Raw genomic sequence first — 22,949 nt, 5'->3', positions numbered from 1 at the left:
GTGGGGGTGGGGGTAGGAAAAAACAAGGGGAAATAGGCTACCTTGCATAATGACGAAGCCACTCCCAGTCTCTATTCAAGCCTAAGTTAATTGTATCCAATTTGCAAATGAATTCCAATTCAGCAGTTTCTCGCTGGAGTCTGGATTTGAAGTTTTTTTTGTTGTAAAATAGCGACTTTCAGGTCTGTAATCGCGTGACCAGAGAGATTGAAGTGTTCTCCGACTGGTTTATGAATGTTATAATTCTTGACATCTGATTTGTGTCCATTTACTCTTTTACATAGAGACTGTCCAGTTTGACCAATGTACATGGCAGAGGGGCATTGCTGGCACATGATGGCATATATCACATTGGTGGATGTGCAGGTGAACGAGCCTCTGATAGTGTGGCTGATGTTATTAGACCCTGTGATGGTGTCCCCTGAATAGATATGTGGACACAGTTGGCAACGGGCTTTGTTGCAAGGATAGGTTCCTGGGTTAGTGGTTCTGTTATGTGGTAGGTGGTTGCTGGTGAGTATTTGCTTCAGGTTGGGGGGTTGTCTGTAGGCAAGGACTGGCCTGTCTCCCAAGATTTGTGAGAGTGTTGGTTCCATTGTGCTCCAGCTGGCTTTGATGTTTGTGCTCAAGAATAGAGATTTCAAAACCTGCTGGCGAGAGTGGCGAGCTCCCCAGACTATCCAAACTCCACTCACCAAAAGGATAACATTTACCAAGCTGCTGACTTCTCATTGCTATTGTATTTTATATCTTCATCATTTGTGTGTTGCCATACCAGGCTCTGAGTCCCTTTGCGGCGATAGGTTGTAGATCAGGATAGGTTGTAGATCCTTAATAATGCGTTGGAGGGGTTTTAGTTGGGGGCTGAAGGTGACGGCTAGTGGCGTTCTGTTATTTTCTTTGTTAGGCCTGTCCTGTAGTAGGTGACTTCTGGGAACTCTTCTGGCTCTATCAATCTGTTTCTTCACTTCCGCAGGTGGGTATTGTAGTTGTAAGAAAGCTTGATAGAGATCTTGTAGGTGTCTGTCTCTGTCTGAGGGGTTGGAGCAAATGCGGTTGTATCGCAGAGCTTGGCTGTAGACGATGGATCATGTGGTGTGGTCAGGGTGAAAGCTGGCGGCATGTAGGTAGGAATAGCGGTCAGTAGGTTTCCGGTATAGGGTGGTGTTTATGTGACCATCGTTTATTAGCACTGTAGTGTCCAGGAAGTGGATCTCTTGTGTGGACTGGACCAGGCTGAGGTTGATGGTGGGATGGAAATTGTTGAAATCATGGTGGAATTCCTCAAGGGCTTCTTTTCATAGACAAGCTGAAGGCTGGGTACAGACATGAGCATCATGAACTAGAAATTTGCACACAAGGACAGGAGGTAAAATATTAAAATGGCTCAATGCAATCACAGGAAAGAGACCCTCCCAGAGATGCAGCTTGCCATCCACTTTGCTCAGCATGCAGTAGGAAATAGATAGCAGAGATTCCTAAAGGCTTCAGTGGGCCTGCAGAGTTCTCAGTGCCTCAGCCCTTGGTCAGGGAAGATATTATGCCTTCTCAGGTACCAGATGCATCCCAGGACCCTACCACAATTCATCAGAAGAAAAGGCCCCAAACAGTTAGTGCAAAGGATTAACCTAGTGATCCAGAGGCCAGGCTGCATGTGGTTGAGAAGGTACATGCATATCTGTTCCAAGGGAGCAGCTTGTAGCATTCTGATCAGAACCCCAGGAGTAGGGCAGCAGGCTTTGCTGTCTGTGCTCAAGAACAGAGATTTGAAAACCTGCCGGCAAACTCCCCACACTATCCAAACTCCACTCACCAAAAGTTTCCATTCCTCCTCCTCTGGATAGTCAGGGTTCTGTTGTCTACAGAACAGATGACTACAGCTGGGCCAACTTTTTTCATCAAAACTTTTTTTTGACAAAAAATGGCTTTTTGACCAAAGCAAACACTGTCATGAAAACTCAGTCAGTGAACTGATCTCCATTGCATTTTGAAGTGTGGCTACGTAGGTCCAAGCCTGAGACTGGGTGTCTGGACTCTTAGCTTTGACACTATTTCACTAACCTCAGGCCAGTCACTCAACTGCCTATTCCTCAATTTCCCCTTTCTATGGAATGGGGCTAATAATAATTCGCAGGGGTGTTGTGAGGCTTACATCAGTTGTGAAGCCCACTGAGATCTTCAGGTAAAAGGCACAGGAGAAGGGCAAAGGATTATTGCTAGCTGAAAAGTGGCTTGCTTGTCTCTGAATGTCAAAGACCCTCAGTTCAAACCTCAGGGCAAACTTCAAATACTGTCATTTGTTTTAAGTTAAGATTTTTCCAAACCTTACTTGAACCTCTTAGAACCATAAAATCAGACTAGAAATCTCTGGAATAGGGTCTCTCATGAGATATCTAGTACTGCCAGTTGGACCAGAAATAGCAGAGAACAGCTTCTCTCATGGTAGCTCAGCCCTCGCATGATGGGTGCTGACTAGTAACTGGATATTCAAAAGCAGATGGAAGTGAAAAGTTCTCATCTTTCTGGGTCTGGGCTGGCTTTTCAGATCATTTCCTATTTTATCCAAAATGGTTAGCACATTCCTCTGTATCTCCTCTTGTCAGGTTTGGTACTGATTTGGCCTCTTTGTTTGGGTACAGCTAATTGAACCCCCTGAACTAGTCCTTCCTTGCTGAAGAACCACCTACAATAGTTCTCACTTGTTTACATACAAATTACTGTTTTCTCAGAGATTTGACTTCTTTAGATCCCACGCAGTTTGGAGCTAGGCCAAAAGAGTGAGAACTGCTCCTAATCATGAAACTTACATTAATTAATATATATGTGCAGCTGTGAGTGGAGACACCAGCTGGTACTTGTTTGGTTTGATTACTTTGAAAATGAAATTTTTCATCCATTCAGGTATTAACAAATTACATTTCCCTTCAGGTTCTAATCCAGCCCAGGTCAGCAGGGACTGAAAGTCATTATCCTCTGATAGCTGTTCAGTGGCCAATGTGTTATGAGAGGATAGACACACACAGGAAGGTGTCCACAACACAAAAAGCACCATAATATGCCCTCTTGTAGGCATTCTCCAGAGAGAAGCCAAGGACCCAGTGGGTGATGGAGATTCCACTATGGTTCCTTGTACATCTCAATAAGGAATGGACATAACTTTGCCTTCACGTATGCATGAACAGCTCCCCCTGACTTCAGTGGGAGTTACATGTATGTATTGGAGGCAAAATTGGGTTGTAGATGTGTAACGTGTGTGTGTTAACACTAACTTCTTGGCTTTTGAGTATTAAAAGTTGTAACCTTAATATTGGAGTAACATTTAGTATTTAATTTCCCAATTTAATTTTTAAAAAGAAGATAAAGACATCATGTTTTTTACTGATTTCACTCTACACCGCCACACTTCAACAGCTGATATTCATCAGTGGATCTCAAAGTGCTTTACAAAGGTGGTGAGTATCATTATCCCCATTTGTACAGATGGGGAAATGGAGGCACAGAGCAGTGAAATGACTTGTCCAAGGTCACCCAGCAGGCCACTGGCAAATCCGAGGACAGGATCCAGGTCTCCTCAGTCCCGGCCAGTGTCTGTCCACTGGGCCACACTCTCTCCAATATTGTTATAATACTGTTGTTATTATTAGTTTCTATTATTTGTAACTCTACATTTAATGTAAATTTTACTGCATGAGCCTAGAGACCAACTTTAGTGGTGACTTAGAAACCTAGAAGGTCCCAACTTGTAAAGTTCAGCAATTTTTGAGCTATGTCCGTGCAACTTTTTAAAAAAAATCTTAATGTCTTCACAGCTGAAAAAGGCTATTTTATTCACACACAATTCAGAATAATTTACTCAAACTCTCCAACCAAATTCACCTTTGGCTAAGACTAAACATGGAAAATTTTAGCTCAACCCTTTTTTATTTGGAAAGTTCTGCTCACATAGAACAGAAGGGCTAGAATACTTTCTGGGGTTTTTATATTGCCTGTCACTGTGCAATCTGAGAGCCAACAAAAGCCTGAAGGAAATCACAGCACTAGATCCGCCTCTGGAGTAAATTGGCCCATGGCAGTCAACAGAGCAATGCTGAAGTACACTAAGGATCTGACTCTCAGTGTTTGCGGATGCTTATTTCAATGCAAAAAAGGGACAAAACAGAGCCACCTAGCATGCCGCTAGGTTGAGTATTGACTGTCAAAGTACCTGATGTGCAGCATGGGCTTGCAAACTACTTCTTTCTATCTCCTCACCTGTAGCATTGTCCTGGAGAGAGCAAACCACTACAAGGTACTCAGTCCCCGATTCTAAAAGGTATATAGGCTCCTAACTTCCATCTTCCAAGGCCTCATCTTCGAAGTACCTGGCTACATCAAATATTATTGCTAAGGGCCTACTGTCCCCTGTGCAAGAAAATTCTGGATGGGAGAAAGCAAATGCAATGAGTTCCTACTAGCAAAGTTTTCTTAAAATTGTCCTGGTAAGTGGGATTGGGCTCCCTTCTCCCCACGGACATAGACAGGGGTTTGACCCATTAAGGCCACAGGTCTCTTGCCATCTACTGAGGGCCTGTGCCTCCCTGCTAACCTCCCAACCAACTACTTCCTTTGCTTTCCCTTGCTGCCTACTGCTCCTGAAACCACCACCTCCCTCTTCATCAGGAGAAGCAGCTGTCGCTGGACACTGGTTCAGACCCCACAAAGTAATACTGACGAGGTCGGCATTATCTTGTGCTGGGACACCCTGTGGAGGTGAGGAGCTAGAACAAATGCAAGACCAGATAGGAGCTTCTATACAGGTGAAATGGGTCTTGATCTGCAGACGCACTGGGGCTGATCCACCCTCGGGCATTGAGAAGAATGGGCAATTGCTTGTATGTGCTACCGACCATGTCATTACAAAGTGACCACAAGTTTAAAAATCCCCACTGTAAAATTAATCTTCCCAGGACATCAGTAGGTGTTTTCACTCAGACTGAGATAACTAAACTCACAGTCTGAAATAGCATTATTGCCCTCAATGACACCAATATATCACCAAGCCTATCAGAAGACTTAGCATCACAAAAGGATCGCCTTGTGAGCACAGCGTGACAGCGTTACCTGCAACCAGCAGGCTGCCAAGAAACATGTCTCAGTAGGAATTTGTTTGGCCTTAACAGCAAGTTGAAAGATACTGCTGCTGGGTTTCTCCTCTGGCACTGGCAGCCATTGATATGAGTACAAAATATGCACTCATCTATTTTAGTGGCTCTTTATGATGGCATAGCTGGGATTGGTTTACAGTGTGCAAAGAAAACATATGGCAAATGGCACAGTATTTAAGGCCAGGACTTCAGTGTACAAACAAACTGAAGTCAGTAACTAGGTGAATAAGTTATATTTTAAGTCATTACCCCACTACTCAACAACAGACTGCTTCATAAAATCTAGAAATGGGCAAGGCCTATTAGACCATCCACCCCATATTCCGGCCAACACATAATTGTTCCCTACAGTATATTTTCTGGTTTTTTTGTCCAGTCTAATTTTAAGTATGCCAAGCTAGGAGGCTCCTAATGTTTCCCCTGGGAGATACTTTCACAGCCTAATAGATGTTGAGTAATAGATTCCATAACCCTTGAAATAACAATTAGATTGTAAGCCTATAAATAATGCAAAACTTTGCTCTGTTCCTGTCTGTGTTTCGCAAACAAATATAATCTTACTGAAGCCCACACCACAGGGACATTTTGCATAATATTTCAGTAAAGACTAGGAGCTAGTGAAGTTGTTTATATCTTACACAAAACACAACTCAGGGAAACTGAAGAGAGCTGCTATACATCCCGAGGATCTGATGGCATCATAAACCATGTGTGTGGTTACCATGGTGATTTGTACGTGTAGGTATCTTGAGAGCTTTCGGTTGTGTCGATCTTACCCAGTACTTATTTAACAGTGAGGTTTGGGATGCAAATATAACATAACATGAACACAGGAGATATCCTGCTGAATCCTGACACAGAATAAAAGCCCTAAGAGTCAAAACATTAACCTGCCAGGTAAGTGCACAACCATCTAGCTGTGAATGGAGAACAGTGACACCTTGTGATTCTGAATCTAAAGGGAAAAAGAACAGGAGTACTTGTGGCACCTTAGAGACTAACCAATTTATTTGACCATAAGCTTTCATGAGCTACAGCTCACTTTGCGATGAAGTGAGCTGTAGCTCATGAAAGCTTATGCTCAATAAATCTGTTAGTTTCTAAGGTGCCACAAATACTCCTGTTCTTTTTGCAAATACAGACTAACACGGCTGCTACTCTGAAACCTGTCATTATGCAAGAATCTAAGGGGAGTGTCCCCTGCAGATTTGGCAGGGGTGTTCTGTCATACTCTAGAGCAGTGCTTCTCTAACTATCTGATGTGGGGGACCAGCAATTTTTTCCCCAATGTGCGCACAGACCGGCAGCCGATGGCACGGTCCGCGGACCACCACTTTGAGTATCACTGCTCTATACCACTTAAGCAATAATATTTATATTAAAACATAGCTCAGCATTTCCTCAACCCATTCACTCCTCAGCTCTTTGTTACTATATGCATGATGTACCACATATAGCATGCACCTCTGAAGGGTTGAATACTATTTCACTGTACATATTTAAAGGCAGAAATACAAAACCAAGTGTATAGTAACCATCTGCTGTTTGCAACATCTGTTAAGAGTGTAATGGGTATCTGCATATAATGCCAGCTCTGAGCATTTACCTATTGAACACATTTCCAATAGGAGGAACCAACCAGGCAACTTTCACTTATTTAGCTTATAAAGGAGTTAGGAAATCACCTCATCACAACATTTTGCAGCAATGATTTCTAACTCAGACTTCTGGGAGCTGTTATTGTTAGTTCATGCACCAGGGAGGGTGCAGTTTGAGGGTAATAAGTTCTCAGTGTTTGATTACACACACTGCAGTGCTGGAAGCCTCATGAAATAGGGCATATAGTGGATGATTGAGCTTACAACCAAACTACTTAGACTGTAAGATCTTTGGGGTAGGGACTTTGTGTTCTGTGTTTGTATGGTGCCTAGCACAATGGGGTCCTGGATGCTACAACAATAAACAACAGTCTGCCAGGTAGTTTTCTGTTAGATCATTTTACCCATCTATGTGCTCTTTAAAACAAACTTTGTTCCATCATGCTGTGTCTCACCGAGTAACCTTGTAATCGTATTGATATTCCCTGTTTCTTCCCCCGCTGTCCCCCTACTCTTTCATTACCGTGCTTATTGTGTCCTGTCTACAGTTAGTTTGGGAGCTTGCTGGGGCAGATACTCTGTTGTTTGGGAGGCACCCAGCATGGTTGGGCATGGTTAAAATCATTAATAATGTCTGGGCATCCTATCATGGTTTTTTGCTTGTGTGGGCTCCTAAGAGAAAGTATTCTTAACCAGAAAGCAAGTAATCCAAATGCATCACTGGCACAAATGTACACCCAAAGGAGCACTTTAACGTGGACATGCCAGTTGCATTACTGGTGTGCTGGTGATTAACATTCCAGGTTTCTCTTTTGCAGCCAAGGCCAGAGAGAATAGACTTTACTGTTGCGAGTTGTGATTACATCTACACCATGGTACGGCTTTGTGCACATAGTCAGTCTGTGCTAAAATATCCTACATATATTTGTGTCTCAATCCTCATCTCCTTCAACCCTTCCTGGCCCACTTGTTTGTGTCATCCACCTATGGTGTTTTCTAGACTTTGGGGTATGGACTGTAATTAATTATGTTTTTTTACAGCCCCTAGCACAATGTGGCTTCAGACTAAGTGGCTGGGTAATATAAAAGATTAAAGGCTTTACTGGTGGTGTAAGCAAGGGTCTTATAAGATACCTCAGACAGATAGATACACTCTTTGTGAGACGAGTGTTTGTAAAGCAAGGTTTAAATATTGGTGACATTCGAGGCTTTGGCTGCAAGTAGAGATGGATCTGAACTTCCCCAAATGCTGGCATGTTTGCATCCAGGGTGTGAGGCTAGGCCCATCTCATGTTTTAAAGAGTGGGAATCAGGAAAGGTAGGTGGATAAGCACCCAGAAGTCCAGACACTGGCCTAAGACACCTGAATCTGCAGCATGTTTGGGATAAAAGAAGCTCTCAGGAGATTTCAGGGCTTGTTTCTTCCACTCAAGCCAGAAGTAGCATGGAAGTGGCCTCTCTCCAGATAATCCAGCATCTCCAATTTCCATTCTCAACCAGACCCTGGCAGTGCAGAGGCAGCAAAAGTGGGGGCAGGGGTGAGAATGTTAATAGAATTGTTTCTAGCATCAGGAAAGGTTCCTTTTGATCCAGGTCTGGTTTGAAGTGGAGCCAGCTTTTTATATGATCAGAACTGCTTGTCCAATGCCATGTACTCTGCACCGACCTCTACACTGGAGCTGGAGTAATTTTTAGCTATGGTAGGGTATCCATGCTAGCTCTGATGAAGCCAGCACCTAAAAATAGAAGTGTAGTCAGGGCAGCATAAGCAGTCTAACAGGCTAGCCACCCGAGTACCTATCTAAGGTTTCAGATGAGATTGTACTCAGGGTGGCTAGCCCACCCTACAGCTTGCACCATCACAGCTACACTTCTATTTTTTACTCTGGTAGCTCAGTCAAAGCTAGTGCAGATATGTGTACCTGAGCTGGAAATTACATCCTCTGCTCCAGCTCCAGAGCAGACAACACCTCAATTAGTCATGGTGCACTGGTCTGCTTGGCACCTCTCATTTTGAGGATGGGCCAGGACATTATTCATAAGTCTCCATTTTCCAGCAGTTCTCTACTCAGGCATCAAAGTTCAATCAGAGCTGACACAGCACGTCGCAGAGGAGCCTAGGAGTGAATTAAATCTAAGGCCTCATCTACACTAGAAAAGTGCACTTGAATGAAGTCAATTAAAATAGTAATGATAAAAAAAACTAGGTGAACTATTGCACCCTTCTAGAATAGACAAAGCCTCACGAACTAAGGTTCACTAGAAAAGGGGAGAAAAACGCCCCTCCCCCACAGTATTAGATGCTTTTGTTTTTCACAACACACATTTAATGGCTTTATCATCAAATGGAATTTTGTAGGTAAAAAGTGGTAAAAGTGCAGTTTGGCTGGGAGAACTATGTTCACAATAGTGGCTTTTGACAGCAAAGCACGTAGGTCACAAATCACACCTCTTCACACCCCTGGACAACACAGCTATGCTGGCAGAAGTGAGTCGTGTGGACATGCCAATGGCATCTCTTGGCTTTGCCACTGCCTTGCCAAGTGACCTTGGGTAAGTCACTTCACTCTGTGCCCCAAGGATAATGATACTGACTTTTGTAAAGCACCTAGAGAGCTAAAATGTTGTACATTAGTGTTATCCCTATTTCTCACACAGGGATGAGGCACAAAGAGGTTAAGTGATTTGGCCAAGGCCACAAAAAGAGTCACTGTTCGAGCCACAATGAGAACTTGTATATATCCTAGTCCCATGCTTAGTCTGTTAGACTACGTCTTTCTCGCTGCATGAGCTAGTATATATATTTTGTGGGCAGTGAAATTGGTGTTGCCAGTAAATTTAGCCCTTTTTTCTATTCACCAGCAGACTCATTTTTATGAATTTATTATTTGTAATGGTTTACAGAATAGCGTTGGTAAACACATTTTATCCTGTGCCTGTGTGAGATTCATCATAAGGTGATTGACTTTGTTCTTTGATTGGCTGACTGAAGCTTTTTAAACAAGAGACTAATGGCAAACAAACACAAAGGTAGTGAATAGGAATACTGAATACATTTGTTCATGCCCCAGTACCATTGCTCACAGGCAAATCTGGGTAGCTGTATGAACATCAGCCAGCATGTGAGCAAAACCCTTTAGTGAATAAAAGGGGCCTGAATGAGATTGAACCAAAGAGCTATCTGGAGTTGGGGTGAATGTTCATGAACACTTGCTTTGCCGACTTGAGCCTCGCTAAGTTTAAGCCTGGACCTTTGTGTTATCAGCCAGAGTCACGTTCCCAACTGATATTGTGCCAAATTTGGATTTACATAAAGCACCAAGAGGGCTTCCTGTCTCTTCCACTAACAATGAAATAGTATCTTACCAAACAGGCCAGAATAGTTTAATCACAACAATAATATACATTTTGTTTAAAACTGTAGATTCATATGCACACAACAGATTGGACGAAAATTCTCTCCCCTTAATCCTGCCTTGAGCCATCTTTAAGGAGAAGATTGAACAATGTGTTTGAGTCTTTAAAAAATTACATATGGGAGGGGAGGAGGGCTCAGGGGATTGTATATGAAACAGAGCCTTTTGCCTCTAGGTCACCATTTCAAATCCAGCCCAGGATTGGAAATTATTACCAGTTGATGGCTGTTCTATGGACAATGATTACTGTCTATATTACTAAGCATTCTCTCAGTGCTATACAAGATTCAGAAGACAACACAATCACAGCCCTAGCTATTGAGATAGTTGTCCATATCAGGTACTGATGAGTCCCCTGTTTATCAGTCTCAGCAGAGGCCAAAAATTGAATGGCCACCTTCTGACCCCCATGGGAATCACTAAGAGTAGGGTATGTTAGTTTGCACTGCTGTTCTCCATCCACCTTGCCACAGCACTCTTTGCAGGGTGCTCCGAGGGCTCCAATCTCCAGGTCTGACAAACTTCACCAGCTCTAAATTCACCCACACACAATTCTGATGTAAATCACAAGTCTAGCTGCAGCTCTTAGTCCCAGCTCAGAAAGGCTGAGATGCACTTTTATAACTTTCCAGGAAAGAGGTGTTTTTTAAAAAACAAGACAGATAACTACATACAACTAAAGCCGCAACACGGAGCAAAGACCAACACTCTTTACCCTATTGTACCTCCTGTCCTCTCCCCCATAAAAGTAGGAGGGAAAACCAGCCTTGCCTTTCAGGTTCTGGCATAGCCATACAGACATTTTTGGATTTGATTGTAACAAATAAGAAGGTGTAAGAGGATTAAGTTATGAGGGTATAAAACCAAAATGATATAAAAAACTGAAACCAGACTTTTTCTAACATATTCCGGTCCATTCAATGCACTGCTAGAGGCAAGTTCTTTTCCATCTTCATCTACTGTTATCACCTTTTACCAGTTTGGTTTGGTTCGTTTCAATAAAGGCCAAGCTGCCTTTTGGAGATGTAATGTAAGCAAACGCACTCACAGCAAGTAATGATGACTGAATCCTGGCTACCATGTACTGCATAATTGCTACTCCACAATGGCTTTTTATCAAGGTGGTCAACACATTACGTAGAACTTTGTCTTCAAAACTTGCTCTGATCTTCCCTTAAGATTGATGTTTGAGGTAGTTCACTAGCACAGGTGGGATCCCCAGTTGATCTATGGCACGTGCGCTGTTGGTCAGTTTCAGAAGCTTTCTGACAGCCAGCCTAGACTGAGACATCAAGGATTTTGGATGAGCTGCACAAGAAGGGGGAACGGGGGGGTGGGGGGGGAAAAAAAGACTGTAAACTTTCAGGACATTCAAAACCTTCTACCTTAAGCAAAGAGAGCACCGAGAAGGAGTCTCTCTCACAGCCCACGCCTCATTCATTGTGATGCACATTCTGCTTGGCTTCTGACCAGCCGTAAAGGGACTGGCAACTGCAACATTTTAAACGAATAAATGGCAGTGCAATGCCACCTGGGAGCCATATCGCTGGGTGAATCACGAATGATGAGAGATACTGTTTCACGGTGGCATTCCTGAAAGCAGATGGGCCTGCGTGGTTCAGGTTACATAATGCAAACTGCCTCTCTCTGTGTTGTGAATTTTAATAAACTAGAGCAACCCGATCATCCATGACAATGACATTTTGCTCTCGGTAGGTAAAATTCAAATTCTGCTGGGACACAACCTTTAGCCACATTCTCATGCCCCCGGTCCTATGGTCACACACCTAAGAGCTCACTGAGGCGTCTGCCTGGCATTAAGGTACTGCATCTCCATGGCACTATGGACACAGGTGCAACTTGTTCTGGAAACCATCTTCTTGTTATAGCTTTTCAGGTTTTTCCTCAATGGCATGGGCATGGGACAAGCTCCTTGTTGTGGCTGAGCTACTTAGCATGTGAAATGATGAGCTTAGCTATGGGGGTTTCACAAGGGCTGCACCTATACTGACAATTTTAGGGCAGTCTCCCACTAGTACAAGTGCAGCTCTGTGGGATAAGAACAACAGCGGGAGAACCAGCCACTAGCATTACCACTGGCCTCACCTAACTTTGCCGAGAGCATGCTAGGTTGGTAGAAGTACCAGAGCCTTGTCTACACGAGTCCTCCCACACTTACTATCAATAGTGGAGCTGCGCCGGTGGCAAATTCTGTTCAGAAGCACTTTGAGGAGAACATCAAGAGGATGAAGTTAATGTGTCTAGCCATCCTCTTCTCCCCCACCCCCATCTTCCATCCCTCTCCTCCCACATTCTCTTTCAGATTCTGGAAGACCAAAATACTAATTGTTCCTATGCATATTTCTACTCCTCCTGCTGCCCCCTCCACAAGACACTAACTGATCTAATGTCTGTACCAAACTGTTGAGATCACCGTTCCCCCACTTTGGCACCTGTTAACAGGAGGGAGGAAGGAAGGAGAATCCTGTGTATCAGTTTGATTTGATTCCTGGCCATACTGACTTTGATAATCTTTTCTTCCCTCAAGACTCTCTCTTACTCCTTGCTGCAGTAACACTTTCTGCAGTCAACTCAGTTGGGTTGTGGCAGTGGAGATTTTCAGACCAGGCTATATTGATGAAGGAGAGGAAAGTAACCTTCCTTTTAGGTACTCCATGTACTGAAGATTTGGTGATGGGAGAAGGAAGTAAGGGAGTTAAGCAGCCTTGAATGCAGAGGAGTCTTGTGGTGAAGCTATGACAGGCTCATTGGCTCTTAATGTGAAAACTCTAGGTGACGGTGAGGTGATCTACACTGACAGCTATGTCACCAATGGCCTTATCTCGAAACCAGACCTTCTTCAGTAGCAGCAAGTTTCTTCATTCTTCACCATGCAATTTATTCATTTAAACTTGCTGCTACTAAAGAAGGTCTGGTTAAAACATTGTGTGTTTTAACCTGACCAACCAATAGGCAGATAATAGGTTTAGCATCAGTTCATTTTTTTATCCTGAAGAATGCAACCACTTCTGGGGCAAAAAGTAGCAGTTAATAACCGCCAGCAACACCACCCAACAAGTTAGGACAGGAAGTGAAAAAATACTGTGCCCACATGGAACTCCAAGGAAATTTAGGCTAGCAAAAAGCCCTTACTCAAATTGATCTCAAGTTGCTTTTTTGGAAATTGGCGTACTACCCAAGTGATGTACTATCAAAGCTGGAAGTCTAGTGCAAGTTTCCAAATATATGGCAGTGCATACAAGTTACCTCTTTCCCTGATCAGCAGCGCCAAAGCCTCACTATTCGGTGAAATCTTATCTCCTGCGATGTTTGGTAAGTACACATTGGCTCCAAAATCAATGAGCAGTTTTATGAATTCACTCCCACAACCATGTCTTAGGCAGATTTCAAGCACCGTCTTGGGCTGCTTGATTCTTGCGATCATTTTCGTATCAGTGCAGTTGTAATTGGGATCTGCCCCATAAAGCAGCAGCATTTTAAAACACTCCAGATGTCCGTAGACCGCTGAGAGATATAAAGGGCCAGAACAAGCTGCAGAGTTGGCAGCCCACTCTGGGACTCTTGCTTTAACATTGACTTCCGCCCCATAGTCTAAGAGTTCTCGCAGAATGCTGACATCTCCATCTCTAGAGGCCGTGAGCAGTGGAGAACAGTTATTGTAGATGCTGCCGGAAGGACTGGCCCCTGCCTCCAACAGTACTTTAACACAGTCTAGGTGGCCATTACTAACAGCAGTGAATAGCGGAGTTTGCGCCTTCACATCTAGGCTGTCCACTTCTGCTCCATGGGCCAAGAGAACTTCTAAACTTCGCAGATGGCCCTTTGAAGCTGCTAGGCGAAGTGGGGTCCCAGGTACCCCCCAACCACTTCTGCAGTTAATAAATGTTTTGTATCTGTCTTGGCACAAGAGTTCATCAAGAGTTTGATAATCATCCTGGGACGCTGCTTGGTTCAGCTCTTGTCTTTCTCCATTATCATCTTCATTTTCTCTGGGCTGGAGCATGGAGAAGATTTTGGTTATATCCACTAGATTCATTTTTGGTTTGTCTCTTAAGTACAACTCTCATCATGAACTGTGTAAAGCATGAGATCTATGGAACAAGAAACAGGATTAGGAACTAGTTCTAAAAACAGTCTCATTCCCTGCTCTAGGGAATCTCATACTCAAGTGGAGGAGCATCAGGACAAAATAATTGATTACCTTATAGTCATTCCTTCTCAAACACTTACATTTATTTCCACACCGATAGGTCAGAGGAAAACCACACTCAAAGTTTTATGACAAAAAGATCTGGACCAATGCTCCAGTATGAGCATGGGCTATGAAACCTCGATCTGCCTACACCCATGTAGGTATTCAGAAAGCAACAATCACAGTGGCACATACTACTAATCCTTATCCTGGTTTTGTATGGATTTTCTGAGGGTGAAGGAAGAGGGTCCTGGATTAGGCATGGAGCTAGGATTCACAAGACTTGGCTTCAGTACCATCTTGTTGTATGCCTCTGGGGAAGTCACTTAAGGCTAGATTTTTGGAAAAGTTCAGCATCCAACTGCTAAAGTAGGCAGCTAAATTTAAACAGGGTTCAGAACTCACCAGCTCCCATTTTTCTTAATGAGAGTTGTTGGGTGCTGAATGCTTTTGAAAATCTGGCCCTTAAACTCACCATGCCTCAGCAAACACCATCTGTAAAATGGGAATAATAATACTTCACCAACAGCCACTTTTGCAAAACACTTAGAGACCTAGATAACATTCTCAAGAAGGTTTAGGAGCTGGCAGTGTTACTGACATTTACAGGTACAATAGACAACCAGCCTGGACATTTTGTCTGTCTTGCAATTTTTAAGTGACTGGAAAAGCCATGTTTTATTTTTTATTATTATTATTTAAAAGAGAATTGTAGCACTAAGTAAAAATGCAATTCTAATTAAGGATTTTCAGGAAGGATTGTAAGGGACTTTCTGAATTAAATATGCAAGCAGCTGAATCTCTTACAGCAGGAATTTTCAACCTTTTTCTTTCTAAGGCCTCCCCAACATGCTATAAAAACTCCACGACCCACTTGTGCCACAACAACTGGTTTCCTGCATAAAAAAGCCAGGTCCGACATTAAAGGGTATGAAGCAGGGCAATTTCCTGGGGCCCCATACCACAGGGCACACCATGAAGCTAAGTTGCTCAGGCTTCTGCTTCAGCCCCAGGTGGTGGGGCTTTAGCTTTCTGCCGTGGGCCAAAACGAGTCTAACACTGGTCCTGCTTGACAGACCCCCAAAACTTGCTGGGGGCCCTGGACCCCTGGTTGAAAACTATTGTCTTACAGAGCAGTTTTCCCTATCCCTGAGCAGGGCAGCTGAACCAAGCGGCATTTACATTTGTCTTATGGGCAGGGGAAATGTCTGACAATTGTTTCTTTTACCCAGAAGCTGTAATGGAATATGGAGGTTTGCCATATGGGATCTGTCCATTGATCCAGTTAGTCTGGTATCTAGCCTCTGCCCTGGCCAATTCCTAATGCTTCTGAGGAATGTGAAATCCCCCACAATGCACCTGACCAGCTATGAAATGCTATAACTTAGGGAAGGGCAGAAGGAATTCTTGACACATTCCAATCCCAAAGCATCTAGAATTTCTTCTAACAGAAGCTGCGTCAGTAACAGCTCTATCCGTTCCTTCTCCTAAATGATTCCTGCAAATACTTTTATTAGGAGCTGAAATTCTCTATTTGTCAAGTTAGCTGTGTTATGCATCTAGTCTATTCCTTCAAACACATCTCTGACAAGAACAATGCTAACAATTGGATGATACCCACTAGCTTTGTATTAGGAAGTGTATCCACTTAGGCGTAAACAACTGGAGACGGGGGTGGGGGGGGAGTTAGCACGCCCTCCTCCACCCTCCCCAAAAGTTAGGGGCTGTATTAATAAAGGAAACGCTGAGTTTGGAACAGAAGCTCATTTATCTCACTTTATTAAAAGCAGACAAATTTAGTTATGATCCAAAACTACACATTAAAATGACATTCAACAGCTGTTATATTATTTTTAACTAAAGCTCCAATAAAAAAAAAAAACTAGTCTATGCCCCGATCTAAGGAAATTCCCATGTACCATTTCATCTTAGCAGCTACATTTTCTGAATTAGTTGAATCAGTTTTGTGGCAGTGTGTGAATCTATGAATCTGTTGCATCTGTAACTTCTAAACTTGTTTCAAACAAACAATTACCCTAAGTTAAGCAAGGAAGCCTTGGAGTTTGAGAAGAGAAACATCATAAAATTATACACAACTGATTTTTTAAACATAGGACTTGATTTGAAAGGAATGCACAGCTATACTTAAAGGAAAATATATTGAAAACAAAGAACAGCTGTAATATTTACTAACAACAAATCAATGTATTAGAATAGTGTGCAAAAGCATCCCTGCAGTGACACTCTTGATAGTGTAAAACCTGTAGTGAGAAACATATATTTCATATAATTACTGATCAGAATAGCCAAAAATGAGATAATTGTCTATAGATTGAAGCAAAACGTGCATGTTTGATCTTCAGATAGAGAGAGTTTGGTCACAGTTAATATCAATAGTACATATACTTACACATTTAAAGCTGTGGTTACCAGGTTACTTTAAAGTTGCCAAAGCTGCCTGGCCATCATTATGTTGCTGTCTTACCTCTGTGAGGTAGTTGATGCTCACCTAGTGCTGTGAAGCAGGCAGCTTGTCCCAGTGCTAATTCTCTTTTACCTTTTACAAAAAGGGAGAGACAAGATCTTCCCAGGAGGAGAAACCTCACCCAGGAGCGGGGCACCAGCTCTGTAGAACAGGAGCAACGCAGGTCGTCAGGCACGCAGCTGAAATGCCACTAGCAGGGATAAAGGCCAGGGCGCTCGGGCTAATTTTAGCCCCACAGGCGTTGTATCTTACTACTTCCATTCTTGGAAAGTTCTCACTGAGAAGGGTAAATATAGAGGGGTGGGATGGTGATGCTTTTAGGGGATGGGAGGTGGAGGGGGAGACAATCAGGCAGATGCTATGGAGGGTTAGAACCATAACATGAGCACAGATCAAACACGCATTACATTTGTTTCATTACATCCCTTCCAAAGTCCGTCATTTTATGCAGACTTGATTATTTTTCTTAACAACTAGAACACTGGTCAGATTCCTGCCCTGGACTTGCAGCATACTTACTACTGTGTTAGTTACACCCAAACTGGCAGTTGTTGTGATCTCTGAATCTTGCTCCATGCTCTCCTACCATTCAAACCTATGTTCTCTCAGCCTCTAATCTCCCCTCTCCCCCGACATCTTTTGCACCTTCAGAGCAACGTGCCACTAATTTCCAAGCTTTCAGTTTGTTTTATTATTAACCTTTGGAGAGACTGAGCTGACAATTGGCCTGCCCTCATTTCTAAAAGGAGAATGCTGTGTGTGTGTGTGCACGAGTGTTCGTTCATAAGAGGCGGTTTTCATTATGCTTTACTGAAGATGGTGTTCAGACATATGGACCAGTATACACCCTCCTTCCCAACCACCTGTTTGGAATTACAAAATTAAGTAGCATGCAACAAGGCAAAAAATCTCCAGTACCTTGGGAGGAGGAGGATTAGCAGTGTTTGGACTGTGTTATCAACTGCTGTCAGCAGGCAGCAGTGTAATTTTATCTTAGCCAGTTCATTTTAAACCTTTTGGGGGTGGGGAGAGTAATTGTCTGACAGTCTGAAGCAGCATTATCAGAGCTATGAGAGATCAAGAAATAAACCAAATTATCCAGGAGAAAGATCTCCAATACAAGAACTAAATCATGGGGCACTCTAATAAGGAAATTTTTTTTTTTTTTTAAAACCCTCCACCAGTGGCAGAGTCAGAATTAGTTTGTGCAACACTTTGAAAATTGTTAACTGTTATGCAACACTAAGATAATTACTACAGGAAATTTGAAATGCATTGAAAAATGTGTAGACTTTCAGTCTATTTGGAATTTCACTAACTCCAAATAGGATATAAAGCAGATTCTATTGATTGGAAAGGACTAACTTCCCAAAGCTCAGGAATATTGTGAACAAAATTGATTGGGAGGAAAAATAGAAAGAAAAATGTGAATGAAAATTGGGAATTGTTTAAGAAGAGTTTATTGGATGACCAAGAAGCCATGATTCCACACCAGGAAAGAGGATAACTTGGGCTTTAAGCATATCCTGGTTCAATAGTAAAGGAAGAAAGTAGAAATAAAAAAACATAAATGGGGGAAATGGATAGCAATCAATACAAATAAGAAGTTATGAAGTGAAGAAAATTGATAAGGAAAGCTAAAGAGATCAGGGAAAAAACTATATATAGCTGGCAGCATGAAGGACATTAAGTATATAAGGAACAAAAGAAATCCTAGGAATGGTATAGGCCATTTATAGGTAAAGATGATAAAAATGTTAATGACAAAAAAAGCAGAAGTGTTCAATATATTGTTCATTTGAAATAAAGTGGGATATTATATTCGTATCACATAAGGATGATAAAGTACTTCCTAGTTCATTAATAACTAAGGAGGATGTTAAACAATGTCTACTAGGATAAATATTTTTAAATCAGCAGGCCAGGATAACATGCACCTACGACTACTAAAAGAATGGGCTGAGGAAATCTCTGGCCTGCTGATGTTGATTTTTAATAAATCTTGGAATACTGGGAAAATTCCAGAAGATTGAAAGAGTGCTAATGTGGTGTCAATATTCAAAAAGGGCAAGTGGAATGACCTCGGTAACTATAGTCTCATTAGTCTGGCATCACTCCGTGACAAAATAACTAAAAAGCTTATATAGGATTTAAATTGATAAAGAATTAAAGGATGGGAATATACTTAATGCCAGTCAACATGGTTTATGGAAAATAGTTTTTGTCAAACAAACCTGACTTCATTCACTGAAATTACAAGTTTATTTTATAAAGGTAACTGTGTAGATGTAATATACTTGGAATTTTGTAAGGTGTTTGACTTAGTACAGCACCACATTCTGATTAAAATATTAGCACCATACTAAATCAATAAAGCAAATGTTAAAGGGATTAAGAACTGGGTAACTCACAGATCTCAAAATGTAGCATTATTGGGGAATCATCACTGAATAGGAATGTTTCTAATGGGGTTCTGCAGGAACTGGTACGTCTGATGCTGTTCACATTTCCATCAATGATCATGAGGTAAATATAAAAGCACTGATGATAAAATTTGCAGATGACACTAGTTCATTCATCAGTACAAAATAAGAGTTGGTCTTGTTTCCACTGAAGTCAAGTGGCAAACCAAGGGCATGGCTACACTTTCAGATGTAGAGCGCTTTGAGTTAAACCAGCCTTCGGACAGCGCAGTAGGGAAAGCGCTGCAGTCTGTCCACACTGACAGCTTCAAGCGCATTGGTGTGGCCACATTTCTGGCACTTGCAGCGGCATTGGGAGTGGTGCATTATGGGAAGCTATCCCCACATGCAAGTGGCTGCAACATGCTTTTCAAATGGGGGGGGGGGGGGAGAATGGAGTGTGACAGGGAGTGTGTTGTGTGTATGTGGGGGGGAGAGAGAGAGTGGGTTTTTGGGGGGCTGAGAGTATGTCACCATGCTGTCTTGTAACTTCAGACAGCAGCAGACCCCTCTCCCTCTCTCACACACAGCATTCCACACTAATGGCTTGCTTTGTCTCAGAGTAGATAAGCAGCCAGCTGTCAGAAACAGAGCTTTCAAAGGGCATATCCGCATTCCTGCAGCAATTCAAAAACAACAACAAGAGTGGCCACTTGACTTAAGGGGATTATGGGACATTTCCAGAGGCTGATCAGAGCTCAGTAAAGCAACACCTCGTTCACACTAGTGCCACAATGCTCCAGCGGGGGAGCAGCAAACGTTATTCCACTCGCCGAGGTGGAGTACCAGCAGCGCTGTAGCCATGAAGTCAGAGTGCTCTATGTACCTTGCCAGTGTGGATGGGTAGTGAGCTAGTGCGCCCGGGGCTCCTTTATTGCGCTGTAACTCGCAAGTGTAGTCAAGCCCTAAGACACCTTAGCAATTCTACCGTCTTATTTTATACACTTCTCCATTTCCCCCTTGCCTGATATAAATTTCCCCCCAGATCCTGCCTTTTTGATGCTCAACTTAGATTGCAAGTGCCTTGCCCAGGGGCTGTCCTTAATTACCATACAAAGCACCACGCAATCCCTATCACATTACATTTAAGTGTTATTATTTCAAGGGATTGCTTGTGCCTCTAGTTTGCACAAGTGTTCCATTTAAAGTGCAGTTCTACTCTGAAGAGTGACTATATAAAAATAGAACCTTCTTATGCCACAGATCTGCTGATTTCAGTGACAAAAATAATTTCTAGTTCTTTACTTGTATCATCTCTGATTAACCAACACAACTATAGAAGAGTGAACTGAAATCCATTATCTCTCGTGTATCAATGGAATTCTTAAGTTGCACTCAGCTACACCTATGCAAACTCACTGTAAGTGAGGATCTAATTTGGCCCATAGAACATTTGTTACTGGTGTTGACATATTGGGGGGGGGGGGGGGAGTTGTTTTAAACTCCAAAGCCCAGGTTCTCAGAAAAAATTGGAACTTGTAAACTGAGCAGATTTGTTAAAGAAATTGAAACAGGATGGATCAGTTTTAGAGAAGCACTGTTCAGAACAGAACTGCACTTTACTCAATGCTATGAACTGCTGAGCAAAGGAGTTTGTGACAAACCCCTTGTTCACTGTTCCAGGAAGCCCTAAGTTGAGGATTCCATGTTTCTCCTCCAAACAGCTGACAGCTTCACTGAGAACTCAATTCTACTACCCCACCACACTTAATGAACGTTCAAAATATTTGTTTCTATGCATTTTATTCTGCATGTAAATTGTTACTAATCTGAGATCTTCACATTTGCCAGCTAAAAGATTTGTAGCTCAACCTTTAACACTGTATCAGTTTGTCATTTTATGTAGTCACGGAGCCTTAACATTACACTTGTCATGTAGCTCTGCTGCCACTATTAGTTAAATTTAAATCGAACCCTGAATCCCTATAAAAATTACACTACAGTAAGAGAGGAGGAATATTAAAGGCTCTAAGACTGTGAAGACCACACAAAGAGAATTAAACAAATCTTGGGTCACAAGATTTTGGATACTTTATAGGCAAAAAAATCTTAAGAACTAAGAAGTGGTTTATTTAACTTAACTGCTTCCCTCTCAAGTAATTTTCATCTCAACTCAGATTTAGTTAATGTGCTGTATTGACAGAAAACAGCAGATTTCAATTAAAAAATTAAGTTTCAATTAAGTTTACTAATCGCTGTACTTTTAGTTAATGCAAGGTATCTTTAGGAGAAATCAACTCACCCTAACAGCTGATAGGAAAAACAAGGCTTTGACAACATACCTACAACATCTAAAAATGTTATCTGCCTCCTCAAAGTTTAAGATCACATTCAGTGGTGAAGGGAAATTATAAATCACCCACACCAAAGTTGTCAATTACACAATAAGCTTCCCTAACATGTAAATTACAGCCTTATAGACTCAATTCAATTCAACAAATCCTAAGAAAAACCTAAAGTAGGCCAATGAAGAATTTCATTGACATTGTCAGGAATATTTAAGATTACTGAAATGAGAAAAATCTTAGAAGCCTGCAAGGATTTAGAACTTTCACTTGCCAGGAACATTTTTGCCTTAGGATACAGAAATAGAATTTGCACTTTCAAGTTCCATACAGCAGTTGATACCATTGATCATTTGGGTTAACCATTGGGCTGGTTAACACAAAGTGGCCTTGGGCACATTTATGAGAATCATCTACCTTTGGCATTTCTCTTTAGCCAGCGTCTTTGACTGGGGTGGCAGGACTATGTTGAGGCAATTCACACTCATACTTGTGTTTCTTTGAGGCAGCATGACCTAGTTAATGGCTAGAGACCAGAGTTCTGTCCCCAGCTCTGCTGATGACCTGCTGTATATCCATGGGGAAATCTCATATCTGTGCCTCAGTTTCCCCATCTGTGAAATGGGGATAAAGTTACCTACCTTTGTAAGGTGCTTTGAGATCTATAGTTGAAAAGCATTAAATAAGGGCTATGGTCCAGATTTTAAAAGGTATTTATATGCTGCTGTGCTCAATGGGATTTAGGCGAAGTACTAAAATCCCTTTTGTAAATGAGGGTTAGGCTCCTCAATCAATTAGGTGTTGCAACTACCTTTAAAAGTCTGGACTTAAGTGATATATTCTTTTATCTTTCTCAGATTCTGATCCTGTTTTCCACATAAATTTAGGGGGCTATAATTGTACTCACTAATGGAACATCTGTCAAGATTTTTTGATCAGCAAGTTAACTGAATGTTCCGCCTCATTTCATTTGTATCCATTTCTGTTAAAGTTGAATAAACTATTTGAAAACTGTCATATAAATAAAATTGGAACAATTCCAAAGGGGGTAGATTTTTAAATAGCATGAAAGACAAAATCCACTTTTTGAAGGCCAGGTTTTATAAACCAAAAAAAAAAAAAGTGTTTGAGGCCAGCAATATTCTACGGTTCCAATCTTCTACTTAAAGAAAAACTGATCTTTAAGTAGGATCCCACAATACACAAACTTTGCTGTTTCTTAACCACGCCCATTGCTTGTTACTATATGTTCTACTAATATCTGCCACAAATTAACAAATTTTAACATGCCCGCAAAAAAGTTTGCATGCCCGTGTGATTTTATTTATGACCTTGTGGAAGTTTCA

The 22,949-nt window shown here is 42.0% G+C and overlaps 2 protein-coding genes across 2 annotated transcripts in view; one reads left to right on the top strand and one right to left on the bottom strand.

Annotated features, from left to right (window-relative positions):
• The window catches only part of LOC144930840 (uncharacterized), a 44,429-nt gene that overhangs the window by 7,992 nt on the left and 13,488 nt on the right, over positions 1-22,949 (top strand). The gene's annotated exons all lie outside the window — the stretch shown is intronic.
• ASB12 (ankyrin repeat and SOCS box containing 12) lies at positions 9,530-14,267 on the bottom strand. Its single transcript, XM_073361072.2, has 2 exons — positions 13,426-14,267; positions 9,530-11,466 (listed from the first exon to the last, which is right to left on the bottom strand). The coding sequence occupies exons 1-2, from the start codon at positions 14,213-14,215 to the stop codon at positions 11,333-11,335; spliced, it is 924 nt and encodes a 307-aa protein (XP_073217173.2). The 5' UTR covers positions 14,216-14,267; the 3' UTR covers positions 9,530-11,332.

Source organism: Lepidochelys kempii, chromosome 9 (assembly GCF_965140285.1).
Source record: "Lepidochelys kempii isolate rLepKem1 chromosome 9, rLepKem1.hap1, whole genome shotgun sequence".
NCBI lineage: Eukaryota > Metazoa > Chordata > Testudines > Cheloniidae > Lepidochelys > Lepidochelys kempii.
The sequence above is the reverse complement of the archived record's forward strand: the minus strand, read 5'-3'. Positions and strand labels throughout refer to the sequence as shown.

Coding starts and splice junctions, on each gene's coding strand:
- ASB12 (XM_073361072.2), bottom strand. CDS start 14,215: ATGAATCTAGTGGATATAACCAAAATCTTCTCCATGCTCCAGCCCAGA. Junction 11,467..13,425: donor GCTGCTGATCAGGGAAAGAG/GTAACTTGTATG, acceptor CTTCTTGTGCAG/CTCATCCAAAATCCTTGATG.